This window comes from Lithobates pipiens, unplaced genomic scaffold (genome assembly GCF_037356315.1).
Source record: "Lithobates pipiens isolate NorthernLeopardFrog02 unplaced genomic scaffold, aLitPip1_a1.2 Scaffold_8, whole genome shotgun sequence".
Classification (NCBI taxonomy): domain Eukaryota; kingdom Metazoa; phylum Chordata; class Amphibia; order Anura; family Ranidae; genus Lithobates; species Lithobates pipiens.
In genome coordinates, this window is record NW_027507903.1 from 6,482,956 (window position 1) to 6,501,818 (window position 18,863).

Consider the following 18,863-nt stretch of genomic DNA (forward strand, 5'->3'; position numbering starts at 1 on the left):
AACATTTGACCTCCGGAAGATTTACCCCCAATCCATGACCAGTTTTTTTTTTTTTTTTTTTTGCAATACGACACTGCGTTATTTTAACTGACGATTATTATTATACACGATTTATATAGCGCCAACAGTTTACGCAGCGCTTTACAATGTAGAAGGGGGACAGCACAATTAAAGTACAGTTCAATACAGAAGGGACAGAAAGGACACAACTGACAATTGCGCGGTCATCCAACGCTGTACCCAAATAAAATAGATGACAACCCCCTCCCCCCCCCCACCACCACCACCACACACAAATAGAGCTTTCTTTTGGTGGTATTTGATCACCACTGCGGTTTCTATTTTTTGCGCTATTAAAAAAAAAAAAATCTGACAATTACGGAAAGGTTTCTTCACAGTTAGAGCTGTGAAAATGTGGAATAGACTCCCGCCAGAGGCGGTTCTGGCCAGCTCAGTAGATTGCTTTAAGAAAGGCCTGGATACTTTCCTGAATGTACATAATATAACTGGGTACTGACATAGTAAAAGTTGATCCAGGGAAAATCCAATTGCCCCTTGGGGGGGGGGGGGGGGGTCAGGAAGGAATTTTTTTTCCCCTGCTGTAGCAAATTGGAGCATGCTCTGCTGGGGTTTATTTCGCCTTCCTCTGGATCAATTGTGGGCATAAAATTGGGTATATTGGATTGTACGATTATTTTTTTATTTTATTTATTTGTTTTTAAGGTTGAACTGGATGGACTTGTGTCTTTTTTCAAACCGACTAACTATGTGACTATGTAACAAATTTTGGAAAAAAAAAACCCCCCAAAACAATATGTTTTACTTTCTGCTATAAAACACATCCAATAAGTAAAAAAGAAATAAAAATTCTTTAAAACGGTTCTGCACCTTTAAAAAAAAATATTAAAAGCCAGCAGCTACAAATATTGCAGCTGCTGACTTTTAATAAATGGACACTCACCTGTCCCGGTGTCCAGCGATGTCGGCGGCAGATGACAAGCGATCGCTCGTCTCTCTGCTGCCCCCGCCGCCATCCTCTGTCAGGGAATCGGGAAGCGAAGCGTTGCGGCTTCACACTGCCCGGTTCCCTACTGCGCATGCGCGAGTCGCGCTGCGCATCTCTTCTGGTCCCCCGCTGTGTCTCTGGGAACTGTGTGTTTCCCAGAACACAACGGGGGGCATCTGCGGCGGTCTGTCCCGGAAGTGGGTGCAGATACCTGGATTATCCAGGTAACTGCACCCCCCTCCCTCCCGAAAGGTGCCGATTGTGGCACGGGAGGGGGGGAGGGATCACATGAGCAGAACTTCCCCTTTAGGGTGGAGAACCGCTTTAAATTTAGGCCAATATGTATACTGCTACATGTTTTTGGTACAAAAAAAAAAAAGACTGACAATTTTGAAAAAAACAACAACCCCAAAACAGTATGTTTTACTTTCTGCTATAAAACACAACCAATATAAAAAAAATAAAAAAATAAAAAAATATTTATAAATTTAGACCGATATGTATACTGCTACATGTTTTTGGTACAAAAAAAAAAAAAAAAAAAGACTAACAATTTTGAACCCCCCCCCCCCCCCCCCCCCCAAAACAATATGTTTTACTTTCTGCTATAAAACACAACCAATATAAAAAAAATAAAAAAAATAAAAAAAATAAATCTTTATAAATTTAGACCGATATGTATACTGCTACATGTTTTTGGTACAAAAAATAAAAATAAAAAATAAAAAGACTAACAATTTTGAAAAGAAAAAACCCCCCAAAACAATATGTTTTACTTTCTGCTATAAAACACATCCAATAACAAAAATAAAAAATAATCTTTATAAATTTAGGCCAGTATGTATACTGCTACGTTTTTGGTACAAAAGAAAAAAAAAAAGAAAAAGACTGACAATTTTGAAAAAAAACAAAAAAAACAAAACAAAAAAAACCAATATGTTTTACTTTCTGCTATAAAACACATCCAATAAAAAAAAAAAATTAAAAAAAAAATATCTTTTAAAATTTAGACCAATATGTATACTGCTACATGTTTTTGGTACAAAAAAAGAAAAGAAAAAGACTGACAATTTTGAAAAGAAAAAACCCCCAAAACAATGTTTTACTTTCTGCTATAAAACACAACCAATACAAAAAAATAAAAATCTTTATAAATTTAGGCCAATATGTATACTGCTACGTTTTTGGTACAAAAAAAAAAAAAAGACTGACAATTTTGAAAAAAACAAAAAACAAAACAAAAAAAAAAAACAATATGTTTTACTTTCTGCTATAAAACACATCCAATAAAAAAAAAAAATAAAAAATAAAATGTCTTTTTAAATTTAGACAACTGCTACATGGTTTTTGGTACAAAAAACAAACAAAAAAACCTCAATAAGCTAGAGCTGCATGATTCTGGCCAAAATGAGAATCAGAATTTTTTTTGCTTAGAATAAAGATTTACGATTCTCTCGGCGCAACATTATCTTTCATATATTATCGAGAATATTTGGCTAAATTTACTGTTTAAGTTTTTTTTTTTATTCATTAAAGTGTATTTTTTTTACATTTGAAAGACCGCTGTGCAAATACAGTGTGACATAAAATATTGTAACAACCACCATTTTATTCTGTAGGGTCTCTGCTAATATATATATATATATATATATATATATATATAAAATGTTTGGAGGTTCTAAGTAATTTTCTAGCAAAAAATACTGATTTTAACTTGAAGCCAACAAATGTCAGAAAAATGTTTAGTCTTTTAAGTGGTTAAACTTCCCTCATTTACAGACCAAAGTTCATTCCTTTGATCTAAAGAACAAAACGTAACAATGTTTATAGTTAACTCAAGGCTGAGGAATGTTGTGAAACTTGGCAGATTGCCTGTTTTTTTTTTGGGGGGGGGGGGTGTTTGGCAGCTGTAAGACTTGAACAGAGATTACTGATCTTTAAACATGGAAAAACATCTTTAAGACAATGGGGGTTATTTACGAAAGGCAAAGCCCGTTTGCACTGCAAGTGCATTTGGAAGTGCAGTCACTCTAAATCTAAGGGGCAGATCTGAAATGAGCGGAGGCTCCTCTGATTTTATCATCCAATCATGTGCAAGCTAAAATGCAGTTTTTTTTATTTTCCTTGCGTGTCCCCCTCAGATCTACAGCGACTGCACTCCCAAGTGCAATTTCAGCGCAAAGTGGATTTGCCTTTCATAAATAACCCCAATGTGTTGTTTTTGGAAGCTAAATCTTCCCTATTGATATGCAAATGAACTAGTTGGACTGGTTCATGAGCTCAAGACAGGAGATGACTTGAACGAGCCATGAGGTGAGAGACAAAGAAAACAGTTGTGCTGGAGGACTCGGAGAAGGAAGGAGCAACAGTTGCTTACAGGACTCTATAATGACGTAACACCAGGGATGGTCTGTGGCAGAAGAAACTTCAACTGATGCAGCTTTTCACCTGATTTCCTGCAACCACTTGTAGAGTAAGCCTGGTATCCTCATTGCCTACGGAGAGCATGAAGCTTCTATAACCTGAGCTAAGTAACTTTTTAGTCTTCCTATTGTATACAGACCATAGTTGATGCTTATTTGTTAGGTACTGTACATATGTGTACACTGTAGGCATATTTTGTAATATCTGTCAGTCTTGAACTGCATTCCTAAAATTTTAATAGTTTGTATACAAATACCTGTAAAAATGTTTTTCTTTTTTTTCTTTCCCCCATGTTTTTTTGGACAGTAATTGATTGTTTGTACATTGGGCGATATATATTATATATATATATATATATATATATATATATAAATATGTATATATATATATATATATATATATATATATACACACACACACATATCATTTTTTAATGTTGACTAATGTTTTGTCTCCATTTTACAGACTAAGTACTATAAGTTCCCTGTTGATAAATCAGTGTCAGCGGTCCTGAGGAAGCAGTGGTAACAGCAAAACACGTAGCCCAACTTAAGTTATTACATATTCTGGATGCTCTTTATGTATTGAATTGTTTTTAATATGGCATCTATGCATGATTTTTAAGGTTTTGTAGAATAAAAGGAATTATGTTTTTGATTCTCTTTGCTTTATTATGTATGATTCTCCAGTAGCATACAACCAAAAGTCTCCTTTTCCTAAAGTGGTTGTAAACACTTACATAAATCCAGTGAAACGACTGGCCTCAGGTGATACACAGAGATGAAAGGAAATCCTACATAAGTTGTACCCATTTATGTGCAGTCTTCTCTTCTCTACACCCGTTCAAAGTGCAGAATTTATATAGCTTGTCTGAGCATTTAGAAAGCAGGGGATGGGAGCTGAAGTTACACTCTGCAGAGCTCAGTGAGAGCTGATTAGAGGGTAGGAATACACCCCCTCCCTTCACACAGAAACAGAGCTGAGGCTATCAATCACAGGCTGTGTGCCAGAGCTCCCTAACCCATCACCTTTTTATCTCTTGGCGTCAGGAAAACTTGTCAGAAGTCATTAATGCGGATAGCAGAGGAAGGAGGCAGCAGACCGAAATGACACTTACTGCTCTGGATGGTCAGTGCCGGCGTTATGCAGATTAGGGGACCTGTCAGATTTTGTAACAGAAGTGACATTCCATCACCGCCATCTTACTACACCCTGCAGCGGTCCACAGTAAGGATACAGTGAGAAGCGGCACGTGGACATCTTGTTACACCCACCGGAGTCTTGCATTTCACACTTATATTTAACAGTAAACTGAGCTTATATAGTGAAATGCAGCATTTTTAAATCCGTAAGACTGTTTTGATGTTGATTTTTCAAATCAGTGGTGTTCTGTCATATTTGCAAACCTGTGAGATCAGCAGGCTTGCCGCTGCTTTTAAAATTCAACATCTAAACAGTCAGACAGATTTTTTTAATAATGTATTTCACTATATAAGCTCAGCTGACTGGTGAAAATAAGTGTGAAATGCAAGACTCCGGTGGGTGTAACAAGATATCTGCTTGCCCCCTTCTCACTGTATCCTTACTGTGGTCGAGTGTGGGGTGTAGCAAGATGGCGGTGATGGAATGTAATTTCCGTTACAAAATCTGACGGGTCGCCTAATCCGACGAAACACCGGGCTCCTGCTACTCAACGAGCAGCTCTTTTCTTTCAGTGCACAGAAGCTGCTCAGCTGTCAGTTAATTACCAGCAACACATTGTTACCACAGTGACTCACCTGGTTACCATTTACCTGCCTCATTAGTCCAGCCTACAGCCAGACCCTTTTTGCGATTTAAGCAGCTTATTTAATTTCCTCCTTGCCCTTGCTTGGTCTATGATCTCTAAGTGCATTCCTTCTTGTGCTCCTGTATAGTGATGGCCGAACGGTTCGCCCGGCGGTCGTTTCGCGGCGAATTTCCGACTTTCGCCGTCCGCGGGTTCGAACGCCTTTTTCCGTCGTTCGCCCGGCGGACTTACGTGTTTAATGTATACAAGAACTTTAACCTTTCGTGACACGTTTATCATGTGTTACAGGACAACCAATTGAGACATGACAGCTCATGGACACTTGGACATTCCCCCTAACCTATAAATACACCCGATCCGGTGGCCATTTTACATTCTTTCTTCTGTCACTGTAGGGAAAGGATCCTGTGTGGAGTAGGGACAGAGAAAACGCTAGCTATTTGGTACACAAAAGTTCTTTTCAGGACTGGTATAGGTGTTAGGTCAGCAGCCTGAGTTTCTTTTGTCAGTTTAGATAAAGGGACAGAGCGCTGTATGCTGCTATTTTAGGGACAGCTCAGCCAGATTAGTCTTTCTTCATCATCATCATCATCATCATCATTAGCTGTTACTATCAGGTCCACAAAAGAGCTGTTCCAGCTAATCGTTCCAGCCTACTCTTTTTTGCCAATTTGTATAGGGACAGGCAGGAAGCAGTGTGTCAGGCAGTGAGGATAATTTTAAAGACTTGCTGTTACTATTAGTTCCACAAAGGTTCTTTTCAGGACTGGTATCAGTGGTACGGTAATAGGCTTGTACACGTATAATATTCTTTCTTCCAAATATAGAAAGAATATTATACTTGACTGCTGCCCTTCTGCTGCAGTCTGCTAATCATTCACAACTCACTTGTTCCACAAAGCTCTTTATCAGGACTGGTAACTTGGTCTGTCTAGGGTGCTACGGTACATAGGCTTGGGTGCGGTACAGTCTGCTGTTCTGTAAGGACCGCTATCGGTCCACAATACATAGGGTTGCCGTGCACTACTGCTGACCGCTGCCCTATACTGCAGCAGTCCTTCATTGGTATAGGGACTGACGTACAGTCTGCTAATCACTAACACACAACCTGCTTGGTCCACAAAAGTTCTTATAAGGACTGGTAACTTGGTATAGGGTGCTACGGTACATAGGCCTGAGTGCGTTACAGTCTGCTGTTCTGTAAGGACCGCTATCGGTCCACAATACATAGGGTTGCCGTGCACTACTGCTGACCGCTGCCCTATACTGCAGCAGTCCTTCAGCGGTATAGGGACTGACGCACAGTCTGCTAAACACTAACACACAACCTGCTTGGTCCACAAAAGTTTTTATAAGGACTGGTAACTTGGTATAGGGTGCTACGGTACATAGGCCTGAGTGCAGTACAGTCTGCTGTTCTGTAAGGACCGCTATCGGTCCACAATACATAGGGTTGCCGTGCACTACTGCTGACCGCTGCCCTATACTGCAGCAGTCCTTCATTGGTATAGGGACTGACGTACAGTCTGCTAATCACTAACACACAACCTGCTTGTTCCACAAAAGTTCTTATAAGGACTGGTAACTTGGTATAGGGTGCTACGGTACATAGGCTTGAGTGCGGTACAGTCTGCTGTTCTGTAAGGACCGCTATCGGTCCACAATAGATAGGGTTGACGTGCACCACTGCTGACCGCTGCCCTATACTGCAGCAGTCCTTCAGCGGTATAGGGACTGACGTACAGTCTGCTAAACACTAACACTAATACACAACCTGCTTGGTCCACAAAAGTTCTTATAAGGACTGGTAACTTGGTATAGGGTGCTACGGTACATAGGCTTGAGTGCGGTACAGTCTGCTGTTCTGTAAGGACCGCTATCGGTCCACAATAGATAGGGTTGACGTGCACCACTGCTGACCGCTGCCCTATACTGCAGCAGTCCTTCAGCGGTATAGGGACTGACGTACAGTCTGCTAAACACTAATACACAACCTGCTTGGTCCACAAAAGTTCTTATAAGGACTGGTAACTTGGTATAGGGTGCTACGGTACATAGGCTTGAGTGCGGTACAGTCTGCTGTTCTGTAAGGACCGCTATCGGTCCACAATAGATAGGGTTGACGTGCACCACTGCTGACCGCTGCCCTATACTGCAGCAGTCCTTCAGCGGTATAGGGACTGACGTACAGTCTGCTAAACACTAATACACAACCTGCTTGGTCCACAAAAGTTCTTATAAGGACTGGTAACTTGGTATAGGGTGCTACGGTACATAGGCTTGAGTGCGGTACAGTCTGCTGTTCTGTAAGGACCGCTATCGGTCCACAATAGATAGGGTTGACGTGCACCACTGCTGACCGCTCACCTATACTGCAGCAGTCCTTCAGCGGTATAGGGACTGACGTACAGTCTGCTAATCACTAACACACAACCTGCTTGTTCCACAAAAGTTCTTATAAGGACTGGTAACTTGGTATAGGGTGCTACGGTACATAGGCTTGAGTGCGGTACAGTCTGCTGTTCTGTAAGGACCGCTATCGGTCCACAATAGATAGGGTTGACGTGCACCACTGCTGACCGCTGCCCTATACTGCAGCAGTCCTTCAGCGGTATAGGGACTGACGTACAGTCTGCTAAACACTAATACACAACCTGCTTGGTCCACAAAAGTTCTTATAAGGACTGGTAACTTGGTATAGGGTGCTACGGTACATAGGCTTGAGTGCGGTACAGTCTGCTGTTCTGTAAGGACCGCTATCGGTCCACAATAGATAGGGTTGACGTGCACCACTGCTGACCGCTGCCCTATACTGCAGCAGTCCTTCAGCGGTATAGGGACTGACGTACAGTCTGCTAAACACTAATACACAACCTGCTTGGTCCACAAAAGTTCTTATAAGGACTGGTAACTTGGTTTAGGGTGCTACGGTACATAGGCTTGAGTGCGGTACAGTCTGCTGTTCTGTAAGGACCGCTATAGGTCCACAATAGATAGGGTTGACGTGCACCACTGCTGACCGCTCACCTATACTGCAGCAGTCCTTCAGCGGTATAGGGACTAAGAGTTTTGTCACAGGGTCATTTAAAAATGACATGCAGAGGAAGAGGCAGGCCCTTCCGCAGGGGTGGTAGGGGTAGGGCAGGAGCAACAGGCTTGAGCCAAAGTGGGAAGTTGCAGAAGGTGCGTTCAATTACTTTAAAGGATGCACCAGACTTGGTTGAGTGGCTCGCTCAGCCTTACTCTTCTGCACCCTCCTCATCCTCTCGATCTGCACCCTCTTCTTCACTCTCTGCTATGTGCACCCCCAAAGACACTACCACCAACAACACGACCACCACCACCACCACCACATACCTTCCGCTTGAGTCACTGGAATTATTTTCCGATCCATATCAAGAGGACATTTCTGATGCGCAGCCACTCTTGGTATTGGATCAGGAAGAGGAGGTAGCAACAAGCGCTACTCAGCAGTCTGACGCCAGTACCCAGATCAGCCCAAGGAGGAGGTTGGTCCCCGGTGTTGCTGCCTACTCTACTTATAGCGGTGGGGAAGGTGACGTTGATGATGACGTGTCTAGTGATGTCACGTGGGTGCCCACAAGAGAGGAAGAGGAGGGGAGTTCAGAGGGAGATATGGACCAGCAGATAGGGAGGAGAAGCAGCAATGACTTACATTGCACAGCAGGGACAAAGCAGACTGCAAATGTATCAGGAGCGAGTCATCGACCATGTACGGTCACATCTGGCGCTCCCAGGACACCGGCACATGGCTCCGCAGTGTGGGCTTTTTTTAACGTGTCCGCTGCTGACAATAGCGTTGCCATCTGCAATCTTTGCAGTCAACGCGTTAGTCGCGGTAAGCCCAATACTCACCTAGGGACGACCGCCTTAAGAAGGCACATGAGCAGCCATCACCGAGCCCAGTGGGAGCAACGGAACACACAAAGCCACACTGCAGGCTCTCACCGTCCAGCCTCGTCTTCTACTTCTCCTTCTCCTCTCTCCTCACAATTGTCCTCCACTCCACCTTCCATCACGCCAAGCTCACATTTTTCTGCAAAAAGGCAGGCTTCCGTGGGCCTAATGTTTGAGCGTAAAAAAATGATGACGCCAGGATAACCCTCTTGCCCAACGGTTGGCGGCTGGCTTGTCAGAACTCATAGCCCGCCAACTACTGCCATATAAACTGGTGGACTCGGAGGCCTTTCGCAAATTTGTGGCCATTGGAACACCACAATGGAAGGTCCCAGGAAGAAGTATTTCTCAGAGAAGGGCATCCCAGAGCTATATGGCCATGTTCAGCGGCAAGTGAATGTATCTCTGGCACACAGTGTCGGTGCCAAGATACATCTGACCACAGACACGTGGTCTAGCAAACACGGGCAGGGAAGGTATATCAGTTTTACTGCCCACTGGGTGAACCTTCTGACGGCCGTCAAGCATGTAACCCGTGGCACCCGTGTAGATTTGGTTTTACCGCCACGGATTGCATGCAGGCCTGACTCTTCTTCTCCTCCTCCTACTCCATCCTCCTCCCTCTCCTCCTCAGCTGCCTCCTCCTTTTCCGCTGCTAGCGTCTCTTCCACTGCACCGCCCAAGCTCCCCAGAACCTATTCCACATGCCAGGTGAGACGTTGCCATGCCGTGCTGCGTCTGTTGTGCCTGGAAGCAAAGAGCCACACTGGCCCGGCACTCCTTTCAGCTTTGCGTTCACAGGCAGATGAGTGGCTAACACCGCTCAATTTGACAGTTGGTAAAGTGGTGTGTGACAACGGTGCCAATCTGCTTAGCGCATTGAAACAGGCAAAATCACGCACGTGCCGTGCATGGCACACGTCTTAAACTTGGTCGTGCAGCGATTCCTTGTCAAATACCCTGGGGTCCAGGACATCTTGCGGCAGGCAAGGAAAATCTCGGCCCATTTCAGAAGATCTTACACGGCCATGGCTCGCCTTGCTGACATTCAGCGGCGACACCATCTGCCGGTCAGACGTCTTATTTGCGATTGCCCGACGCGATGGAACTCAACCTTCTATATGCTTGATAGGCTGCTCCAGCAGAAACGTGCAGTTAACGTCTACCTGTATGAACTCTGCGAAAGAAAACGGTTCTGGGGAGCTGGGTTTTTTTTCACCGCGCCAGTGGCTGCTCATGCGCGACACATGCAGACTTCTGCGGCCATTTGAGGAGATCACCAAACTGGTCAGTCGCAGCCATGGCGCCATCAGTGACATGGTACCTTATGCCTTCTTTCTGGAGCGTGCATTGCGTCGTGTCATTGATCAGGCTGTGGAGGAGCAGGAGCGGGAAGATGAGGAAGTCGCAATGCTGGATGAATTCCCAGGGGGGGCTACTCTATCTGAGACAAGTCAACAACAGGAGTCTGATGAGGAGTCAGAGGAGGATGGTGCCGGGGCGGATGAGCAGGAGCAAGAAGAGCATGCTTTAAACCTTTCTGGGATCCCTGTTGTGCGAGGATGGGGAGAGGAGAATGAAGAGGACGACATTATCCTGGATGATGAGCAGGAGCCAGGCCACCACACCGCTTCCACTTTAGTGCAAATGGGGGCCTTCATGCTCCAGTGTTTTAATAGGGACCCCCGTATAAAAAGCATGAGGGTCAAGGACCAGTACTGGGTGGCAACGTACTTAGACCCCCGGTACAAACACAAAATGGCGGAAATGTTACCGCCGTCGCAGAGGCTGTCAGAATGCAGCACTTCCAGGCCTTGCTTCGAGAAATGCTGCATTCTGCTTTTGCGTGCGCTGGCAGAGGAGCAATTCCCACTCCCAGAGAAGGATTTGCGGGTACCAATCCAACAGCGCCTGCAAGAAGAGGCCGGTTTGAAGATGTGTTGGTGACTTCGGATATGAGGTCATTCTTTCAGCCGACCCATCGACAGGTGTCATCCGGATCCAGCATCAGGGAACGCCTAGACCGTCAGGTGTCCGACTACATTGGGTTAACGGCCGATGTGGACGCTCTGAGGAGTGATGAACCCCTAGACTACTGGGTGGGCAGGCTTGACCTCTGGCCAGAGCTTGCCCAATTTGCAATCGAACTGTTGGCTTGCCCCTCATCCAGTGTCCTGTCCGAAAGGACGTTCAGCGCAGCAGGGGGGATTGTGACCGATAAGCGTACTCGCCTAGCTCACCACAGTGTTAACTACCTCACATTTCTAAAAATGAATGAGGCATGGATCTCGGAGGAATTCAACACATGTGATCAGTAGACCATGTATATGTCTATAAACAATTTTTGGAATCAAGCACACAGACCTTCTTAATTCATTTGGCTCACTTCCCTGACCCAAAAAAGCACACCGTACTATATGCCCCTACCCTCCTCTTTGAAGAGGTTGAGCGGTGTCATATTTCTACTGGGGCTGCTTATTATGAGGGGTTCCCACCATCCCTGTGCTGTGCTGACTTCCTCCTGGGTGTTCTTATTATGAGGGGCTCCCACCATCCCTGTGCTGTGCTGACTTCCTCCTGGGGGTTCTTATTATGAGGGGATCACACCATCCCTGTGCTGTGCTGACTTCCTCCTGGGGCTGCTTACGGTGCTGCTGTCAGCGCTGTATGTCACGGAGCTGCTGTCAGCGCTGTATGTAACGGAGCTGCTGTCAGCGCTGTATGTCACGGAGCTGCTGTCAGCGCTGTATGTCACGGAGCTGCTGTCAGCGCTGTATGTCACGGAGCTGCTGTCAGCGCTGTATGTCACGGAGCTGCTGTCAGCGCTGTATGTCACGGAGCTGCTGTCAGCGCTGTATGTCACGGAGCTGCTGTCAGCGCTGTATGTCACGGAGCTGCTGTCAGCGCTGTATGTCACGGAGCTGCTGTCAGCGCTGTATGTCACGGTGCTGCTGTCAGCGCTGTATGTCACGGAGCTGCTGTCAGCGCTGTATGTCACGGAGCTGCTGTCAGTGCTGTATGTCACGGAGCTGCTGTCAGCGCTGTATGTCACGGAGCTGCTGTCAGCGCTGTATGTCACGGAGCTGCTGTCAGCGCTGTATGTCACGGTGCTGCTGTCAGCGCTGTATGTCACGGAGCTGCTGTCAGCGCTGTATGTCACGGAGCTGCTGTCAGCGCTGTATGTCACGGAGCTGCTGTCAGCGCTGTATGTCACGGAGCTGCTGTCAGCGCTGTATGTCACGGAGCTGCTGTCAGCGCTGTATGTCACGGTGCTGATGTCAGTGCTCTGTATTACGGTGCTGCTGTCAGTGCTCTGTATCTCCTGCACCCTCTTGTTTGCCTACCCTGGTCCCTGACCTTCCCTCTCCTCCATTGCCTTCATTAGCTCCATAGTCCTGAATTGTCAGAACAATTTCCCAAATAAAAAAAAAATGCTTGTAGTTATCGATCCCAAATTCACCTCATACATGTATTATGCTATTGTCCAGGTGGTGGGACTACGTGCTACCCCCTAATAATTACCCCGTGGCCGCAAATTCGACCTAAAGGTTTGCGAAATTCGCCTCCCATTGAAGTCAATGGAGCCCGCGGCGAACGGTCGTTTTCGCGAACGTTTGTGTCCGTTCGCGTTTCGCGTTCGCGAAACGTCCCGTCGGAAGTTCGTCCATCACTACTCCTGTATATGACTTGGCCTGGCTGACTCCTCTTCCAATTCCTGTTCCTGATTTGTGCTCCTGACTACGCTGACTTCTGGTTTCCTGACCTCGGCTCGTCTGATTATCCGCTCTGGCATCCAAACCCTGGCTTCTGTTTTTTTTTTTACAACGTTCCTGAACTGTGTTATTTTTGTCATATCATTAAAGGTGTGATTTTTACTACACTTTCTGGTTTATGGTTCCTGACATGGATTGAGACAAGTGCAAACAATAAAGGGATATGTTTTGTTCATATTTCATGTCTGAGGTTTACAAACATTTTAAGGAATTTTCTTTGTAAAAAGTACCTTTAATCAGCAGCGGCTTGTCCATAAGGGGCGCAGCCCCCCTAATCTCCCGGCCCCTAATCTCCATACAGGGCACCAGACGCATAGCGTTCTATGGGTTTTTTTTTTTTTGGGAAGCACATGATTTGAGCCGAAGGCTCTGTGCCCTGAGCCCACCCACTTGTGACACTAGTGGGGGGTTATTTACGAAAGGCAAATCCACTTTGCACTGCAAGTGCACTTGAAAGTTCAGTCGCTCTAAATCTAAGGGGTAGATCTGAAATGAGTGGAAGCTCCGCTGATTTTATTATCCAATCGCGTGCAAGCTAAAATGCTGTTTTTTATTTTCCTTGCACATCCCCCTCAAATCTACAGCGACTTTACTTCCAAGTGCACGTTCAAGTACACTTGCAGTGCAAAGTGGATTTTTCTTTAGTAAATAACCCCCTAGTGAATCAACATTCGCTACTGTCTTCCTGCTTCTCTTCACGGCCAATCAGAACAGGAAGCGGGTCTTGAGACCAGATTGGCCAGGAGGAGAAGCTGGGGAAGCCACACGGGACCTGGATGGGGTAAGTGCGGGGCTGGTGGGCTTGGCGAGTGGGGCTGGCAAGCGGGCTTGGCGAGTGGGGCTGAAGAGCGGGCTTGGCGAGTGAAGCTAGTGAGCGGGCTTGGCGAGTGGAGCTAGTAAGCGGGCTTGGCGAGTGGGGCTGGCGAACGGGCTTGGCGAGTGGGGCTGGCGAACGGGCTTGGCGAGTGGGGCTGGCGAGCGGGCTTGGCGAGTGGGGCTGGCGAGCGGGCTTGGCGAGTGGGGCTGGCGAGCGGGCTTGGCGAGTGGAGCTGGGGAGCGGGCTTGGCGAGTGGAGCTGGGGAGCGGGCTTGGCGAGTGGAGCTGGGGAGCGGGTTTGGCGAGTGGGGCTGGCGAGCGGGCTCGGTGAGTGGGGCTGGCGAGCAGGCATGGCGAGCGGGCTTGGTGAGTGGAGCTGGCGAGCGGGCTTGGCGAGTGGAGCTGGCGAGCGGGCTTGGCGAGTGGAGCTGGCGAGCGGGCTTGGCGAGTGGGGCTGGCGAGCGGGCTTGGTGAGTGGGGCTGGCGAGCGGGCTTGGTGAGTAGAGCTGGCGAGCGGGCTTGGCAAGTGGGGCTGGTGGGGGGGGGGGGATTTGTCTGCCCCTCCCCCCAAAAAATGGAGCACCAGACGCCACTGCCTCTAATATTATGTGTCCTACATGTCTAGAAGCCGCTACTTTATGTAAAACTATTACATTCTTTTTTTACGCTTTAGAATGAGGTGCCTTGAGATAAAGGGGTACCTTAAGAGGTGCAGAATTTTAAAGGGTGCGTTGGATAAAAAAATAGACTGACAAATGCAGACACAGGACAAATACCTTTAAACCAGTTTATAAATGTACAGTGTGGCCTCCACGTTAACCCGACAGTACACCGAAATGGCACCCCCCCCCCCCCCCCAACCCTTTTAAACATTATTCTACACGAATACCATTAGGTCCACATGGAGATCCTGCTCTCTACACAACCCCAGCAGGCAGGCCTGAGCCCCAATTAATATTCTCCAGCCTTGTCGCTGGAGCCTGATACACCATCTAGGATCAGTCTGCAGGGGACTCTGGAAAAGATGGGACTGGAGAGGGAGGTGGGGGGGGGTGGAATGATGTGAGAGCAGAGGCCAAGCCATGTTAAACAGCTCCAAGCCTTGCCAATGAACTCTCTCAGAGGGTGTCGTCCATTGTGCTTCATTAGGAAACAAAATATAAGCTTTCCACTCCATTAGGAATGACTTTAGGAGCGAAAGCACATAAGTCTGAGACTCACCTCATCAACAATGCATTGCAATATCTGGAACGGCTGCGGATAGAGAGAGAGAGAGAGACAAGTATTAACCTATATGCAATATCTCTACAGTAGAGTCATAAGAGACACACAAAAAAAAACACCATTAATGCAATAAAAATAGCAAGATTAATCAACAGCAGAGAGCTCTTATAAAAACATTGATGTTGGAGCATTGCTATTATTTCTAATGGTACCTAATCTAATACAGGCAGTTAAATGTTTGTTTTTTCTTCAAAATGCAATTTGCAAAGTTTAAAACAAGGCAGTGGAGCATGCAGGAAGAATCAGCCATCAGGAAAAAAAAAAAAGAGAAAAGTGAATTTTTTTCCACCCCCCCCGCCCCCCTTTCGCAGTTTGCTCTGCTCGCATTCCCCCTGCTCGGACTCATAACACTTACCATTAAAGACCCATGGTTTTTCGGAATCTTGGGAGGAAAGTGGATAAAAAATATGTATATTAAATAAAATATACAATAAATAACACACAAAGAAGAATAAAAGAATAAAAAAAAAAAAAAAAAAAAACAGGACGGGAAAATATATAAAAAAACGGAGAGAGCGGAGAGGAAAAAAGGCAATATGTAATTAGCATGTCATAATCAAAACATCTCACTAGGACACATTATGATCACTGGGAGAAAATGATTGTCTTGCTGGTGGCAATTTGTGGGCATGTGTTAACACAATTTACATAATGAAAATACACAAGTGTTAATAGCTCTTCTCTCATTTATGGGTGAAAGTCGGCAGAATGCTAATTTACCACAAACACTTTTTAGTATCCTCCAGGTTATATTAGAAAGAGGGAGGAAAAAAAAAAAAAAAAAAAAAAAAAAAAAAAAACATAATCCATTTCAGAAGGCAGAGCTGTTTCCGCTCCGTGTATAAATAATGTTTTATGCGGCTCCATCGTGAGCGCAGAGCTTAATGTGGCAATCATCGCTAATGTGAGGAAACTGGCTCTTTTTAAATTAAAAAACGATTTATTTAAAATTGAAATTAAATCATCGTCAGAAATTAGAATTTCTGGCCGCCTGCCAGGGCTGGCCTGGCGTGTCACCCCTGCCTAATTTCTGGCTGGGAGACACAAACTTTAATTATATCTCTGTAATGGGACGGGGATCTGGTGTGTGTGTTGTGTGTGTGTGTGTGGGGGGGAAGGCCGAAAGCTGCCAGATGAAAAGGCTTTTCTGCAAAAAAAAAAAAAAAAGGGATTGTTGGAAAAAATCAAGTGAACTCGAGTGGGTGATCTGCCCTCATTAGTAGAGGTGGCACTTTTTAATATTTACAGTTCAGCTATGCCAACTGGAAATTCCATGTAGCTTTTTTTTTTTTTTTTTGTTTTTTTTTTGGTCGCCAGCAAAAATAAATCATATAAAAAGTTTACCAAAAGCAATTGGAGCTTAAATGATTATATTATTTATATTGAAGTGTAATTAATAGCAAGTCTCTATTCTCATACTATACCACAGCTGTTTTCAGAGTAGTTTATAATTTGAAGCAATCCAATTCAACTGATAGACTATTCTCCAGCTGTTGGCCAAAGCGCAATTAGAAAGTTACCATAGATACCCACTCTATTTAGACACCTATGGGAAATGTGGTGGATGGATATAACATTTTTGTCATTAGGAGACTTCTCTCTGGTATAACCACAAAGAATTAGAAGGGTACCCTAGATATCTGCTCTATGGGGACTTTTCTAACTGGTATAACCACAAAGTGTTAGCCCTTGTACACACGGTTGGAGATTCCGACGGAATGTGTCCGATCGGACCGTTTTGTCGGATATTCCGACTGTCTGTGGTCTCCATCGGACTGTTTCCGTCTGAGTATCCGACGGACCAAGTTTTCCAACTTGTTGGTAAAATTTTTCCGACAAAATGTTCCGATCGGACCTTGTCCGATCATGTGTAGAGAATTCCGATCGGACAAAGTGCCACGCATGCTCAGATCAAATTCCTACACCAAAGCTATTGGCTACTAGCCTGAACATAGTCCCGTCATAACGAAATTAGGTCATCACGTCGGATTTTCCGACAACTTTGTCCGACCGTGTGTATGCAACAGTTTCGGACAAAATCCGTCAGACAAAATCCGACGGACAGAATCCAACGGATTTGGTTGTTGGACTCTCCGACCGTGTGTACAAGGGCTAAGAAAAGTACCCTAGATATCTACTCTTTGGGGACTTTTCTAACTGGTATAACCACAAAGAGTTAGAAGGGTACCCTAGATATCTACTCTATGGGGACCTTTCTAACTGGTATAACCACAAGGAGTTAGAAAGGTACCCTAGATCTCTACTCTATGGGGACTTTTCTAACTTGTATAACCACAAGGAGTTAGAAAGGTACCCTACATATCTACTCTATTGTGACTTTTCTAACTGGTATAACCACAAGGAGAAAGGTACCGTAGATATCTACTCTATGGGGACTTTTCTAACTGGTACAACCACAGGGAGTTAGGAAGGTACCCTAGATATCTACTCTATGGGGACTTTTCTAACTGGTATAACCACAAAGAGTTAGAAAGGTACCCTAGATATCTACTGTATGGGGACTTTTCTAACTGGTGTAACCACAAGGAGTTAGAAAGGTACCCTAGATATCTACCCTATGGGGACTTTTCTAACTGGCATAACCACAAAAAGTTAGAAAGGTACCCTAAATATCTACTCTATGGGGACTTTTCTAACTGGTATAACCACAAGGAGTTAGAAAGGTACCCTAGATCTCTACTCTATGGGGACTTTTCTAACTTGTATAACCACAAGGAGTTAGAAAGGTACCCTACATATCTACTCTATTGTGACTTTTCTAACTGGTATAACCACAAGGAGAAAGGTACTGTAGATATCTACTCTATGGGGACTTTTCTAACTGGTATAACCACAAAGAGTTAGAAAGGTACCCTAGATATCTACTCTATGGGGACTTTTCTAACTGGTACACAGGGAGTTAGAAAGGTACCCTAGATATCTACTCTATGGGGACTTTTCTAACTGGTATAACCACAAAGAGTTAGAAAGGTACCCTAGATATCTACTGTATGGGGACTTTTCTAACTGGTGTAACCACAAGGAGTTAGAAAGGTACCCTAGATATCTACCCTATGGGGACTTTTCTAACTGGTATAACCACAAAAAGTTAGAAAGGTACCCTAAATATCTACTCTATGGGGACTTTTCTAACTGGTATAACCACAAGGAGTTAGAAAGGTACCCTAGATATCTACTCTATGGGGACTTTTCTAACTGGTATAACCACAAGGAGAAAGGTACCCTAGATATCTACTCTATGGGGACTTTTCTAACTGGTATAACCACAAAGAGTTAGAAAGGTACCCTAGATATCTACTCTATGGGGACTTTTCTAACTGGTATAACCACAAAGAGTTAGAAAGGTACCCTAGATATCTACTCTATGGGGACTTTTCTAACTGGTGTAACCACAAGGAGTTAGAAAGGTACCCTAGATATCTACTGTATGGGGACTTTTCTAACTGGTATAACCACAAAGAGTTAGAAGAGTACCCTAGATATCTGCTCTATGGGAACTTTTCTTAACAGAATAACCACAAAGACTTAAGCTCCATAAACACCTTTCTAAAGCCTCATACACACTATCAGATTTTCTGCTGATTTTTGTCTTCAGGTTTACCAAAACCATGTAGTGCAAGGGCCTGCCTGATTGCATACAAATTGAAACTCCTAAGGTTTGACCTCATATTATATGGTTTTGGTAAATCTGAAGGAAAATATCAACAGAAAATCTGATAGTGTGTATGAGGCTTTAGAAAGGTATCATAGATATCTATTCTGTGGGAACTTTTTGTACAGAGTTAAAAGAGTTAGAAAGGTACCATATATATCTACTCTATGGGGAGTTTTC

At 44.8% G+C, this 18,863-nt stretch overlaps 1 protein-coding gene across 1 annotated transcript in view; it reads right to left on the reverse strand.

Moving 5' to 3' along the window:
- Positions 1-18,863, reverse strand: part of MAP2K5 (mitogen-activated protein kinase kinase 5) — a 330,503-nt gene that overhangs the window by 32,152 nt on the left and 279,488 nt on the right. Inside the window, exons 18-19 of the mRNA XM_077469109.1 lie at positions 15,366-15,392; positions 14,948-14,980 (exon numbers count right to left, since the gene is read on the reverse strand). Coding sequence (XP_077325235.1) covers positions 14,948-14,980; positions 15,366-15,392 — 60 coding nt within the window. The remainder of the gene's footprint in view (positions 1-14,947; positions 14,981-15,365; positions 15,393-18,863) is intronic.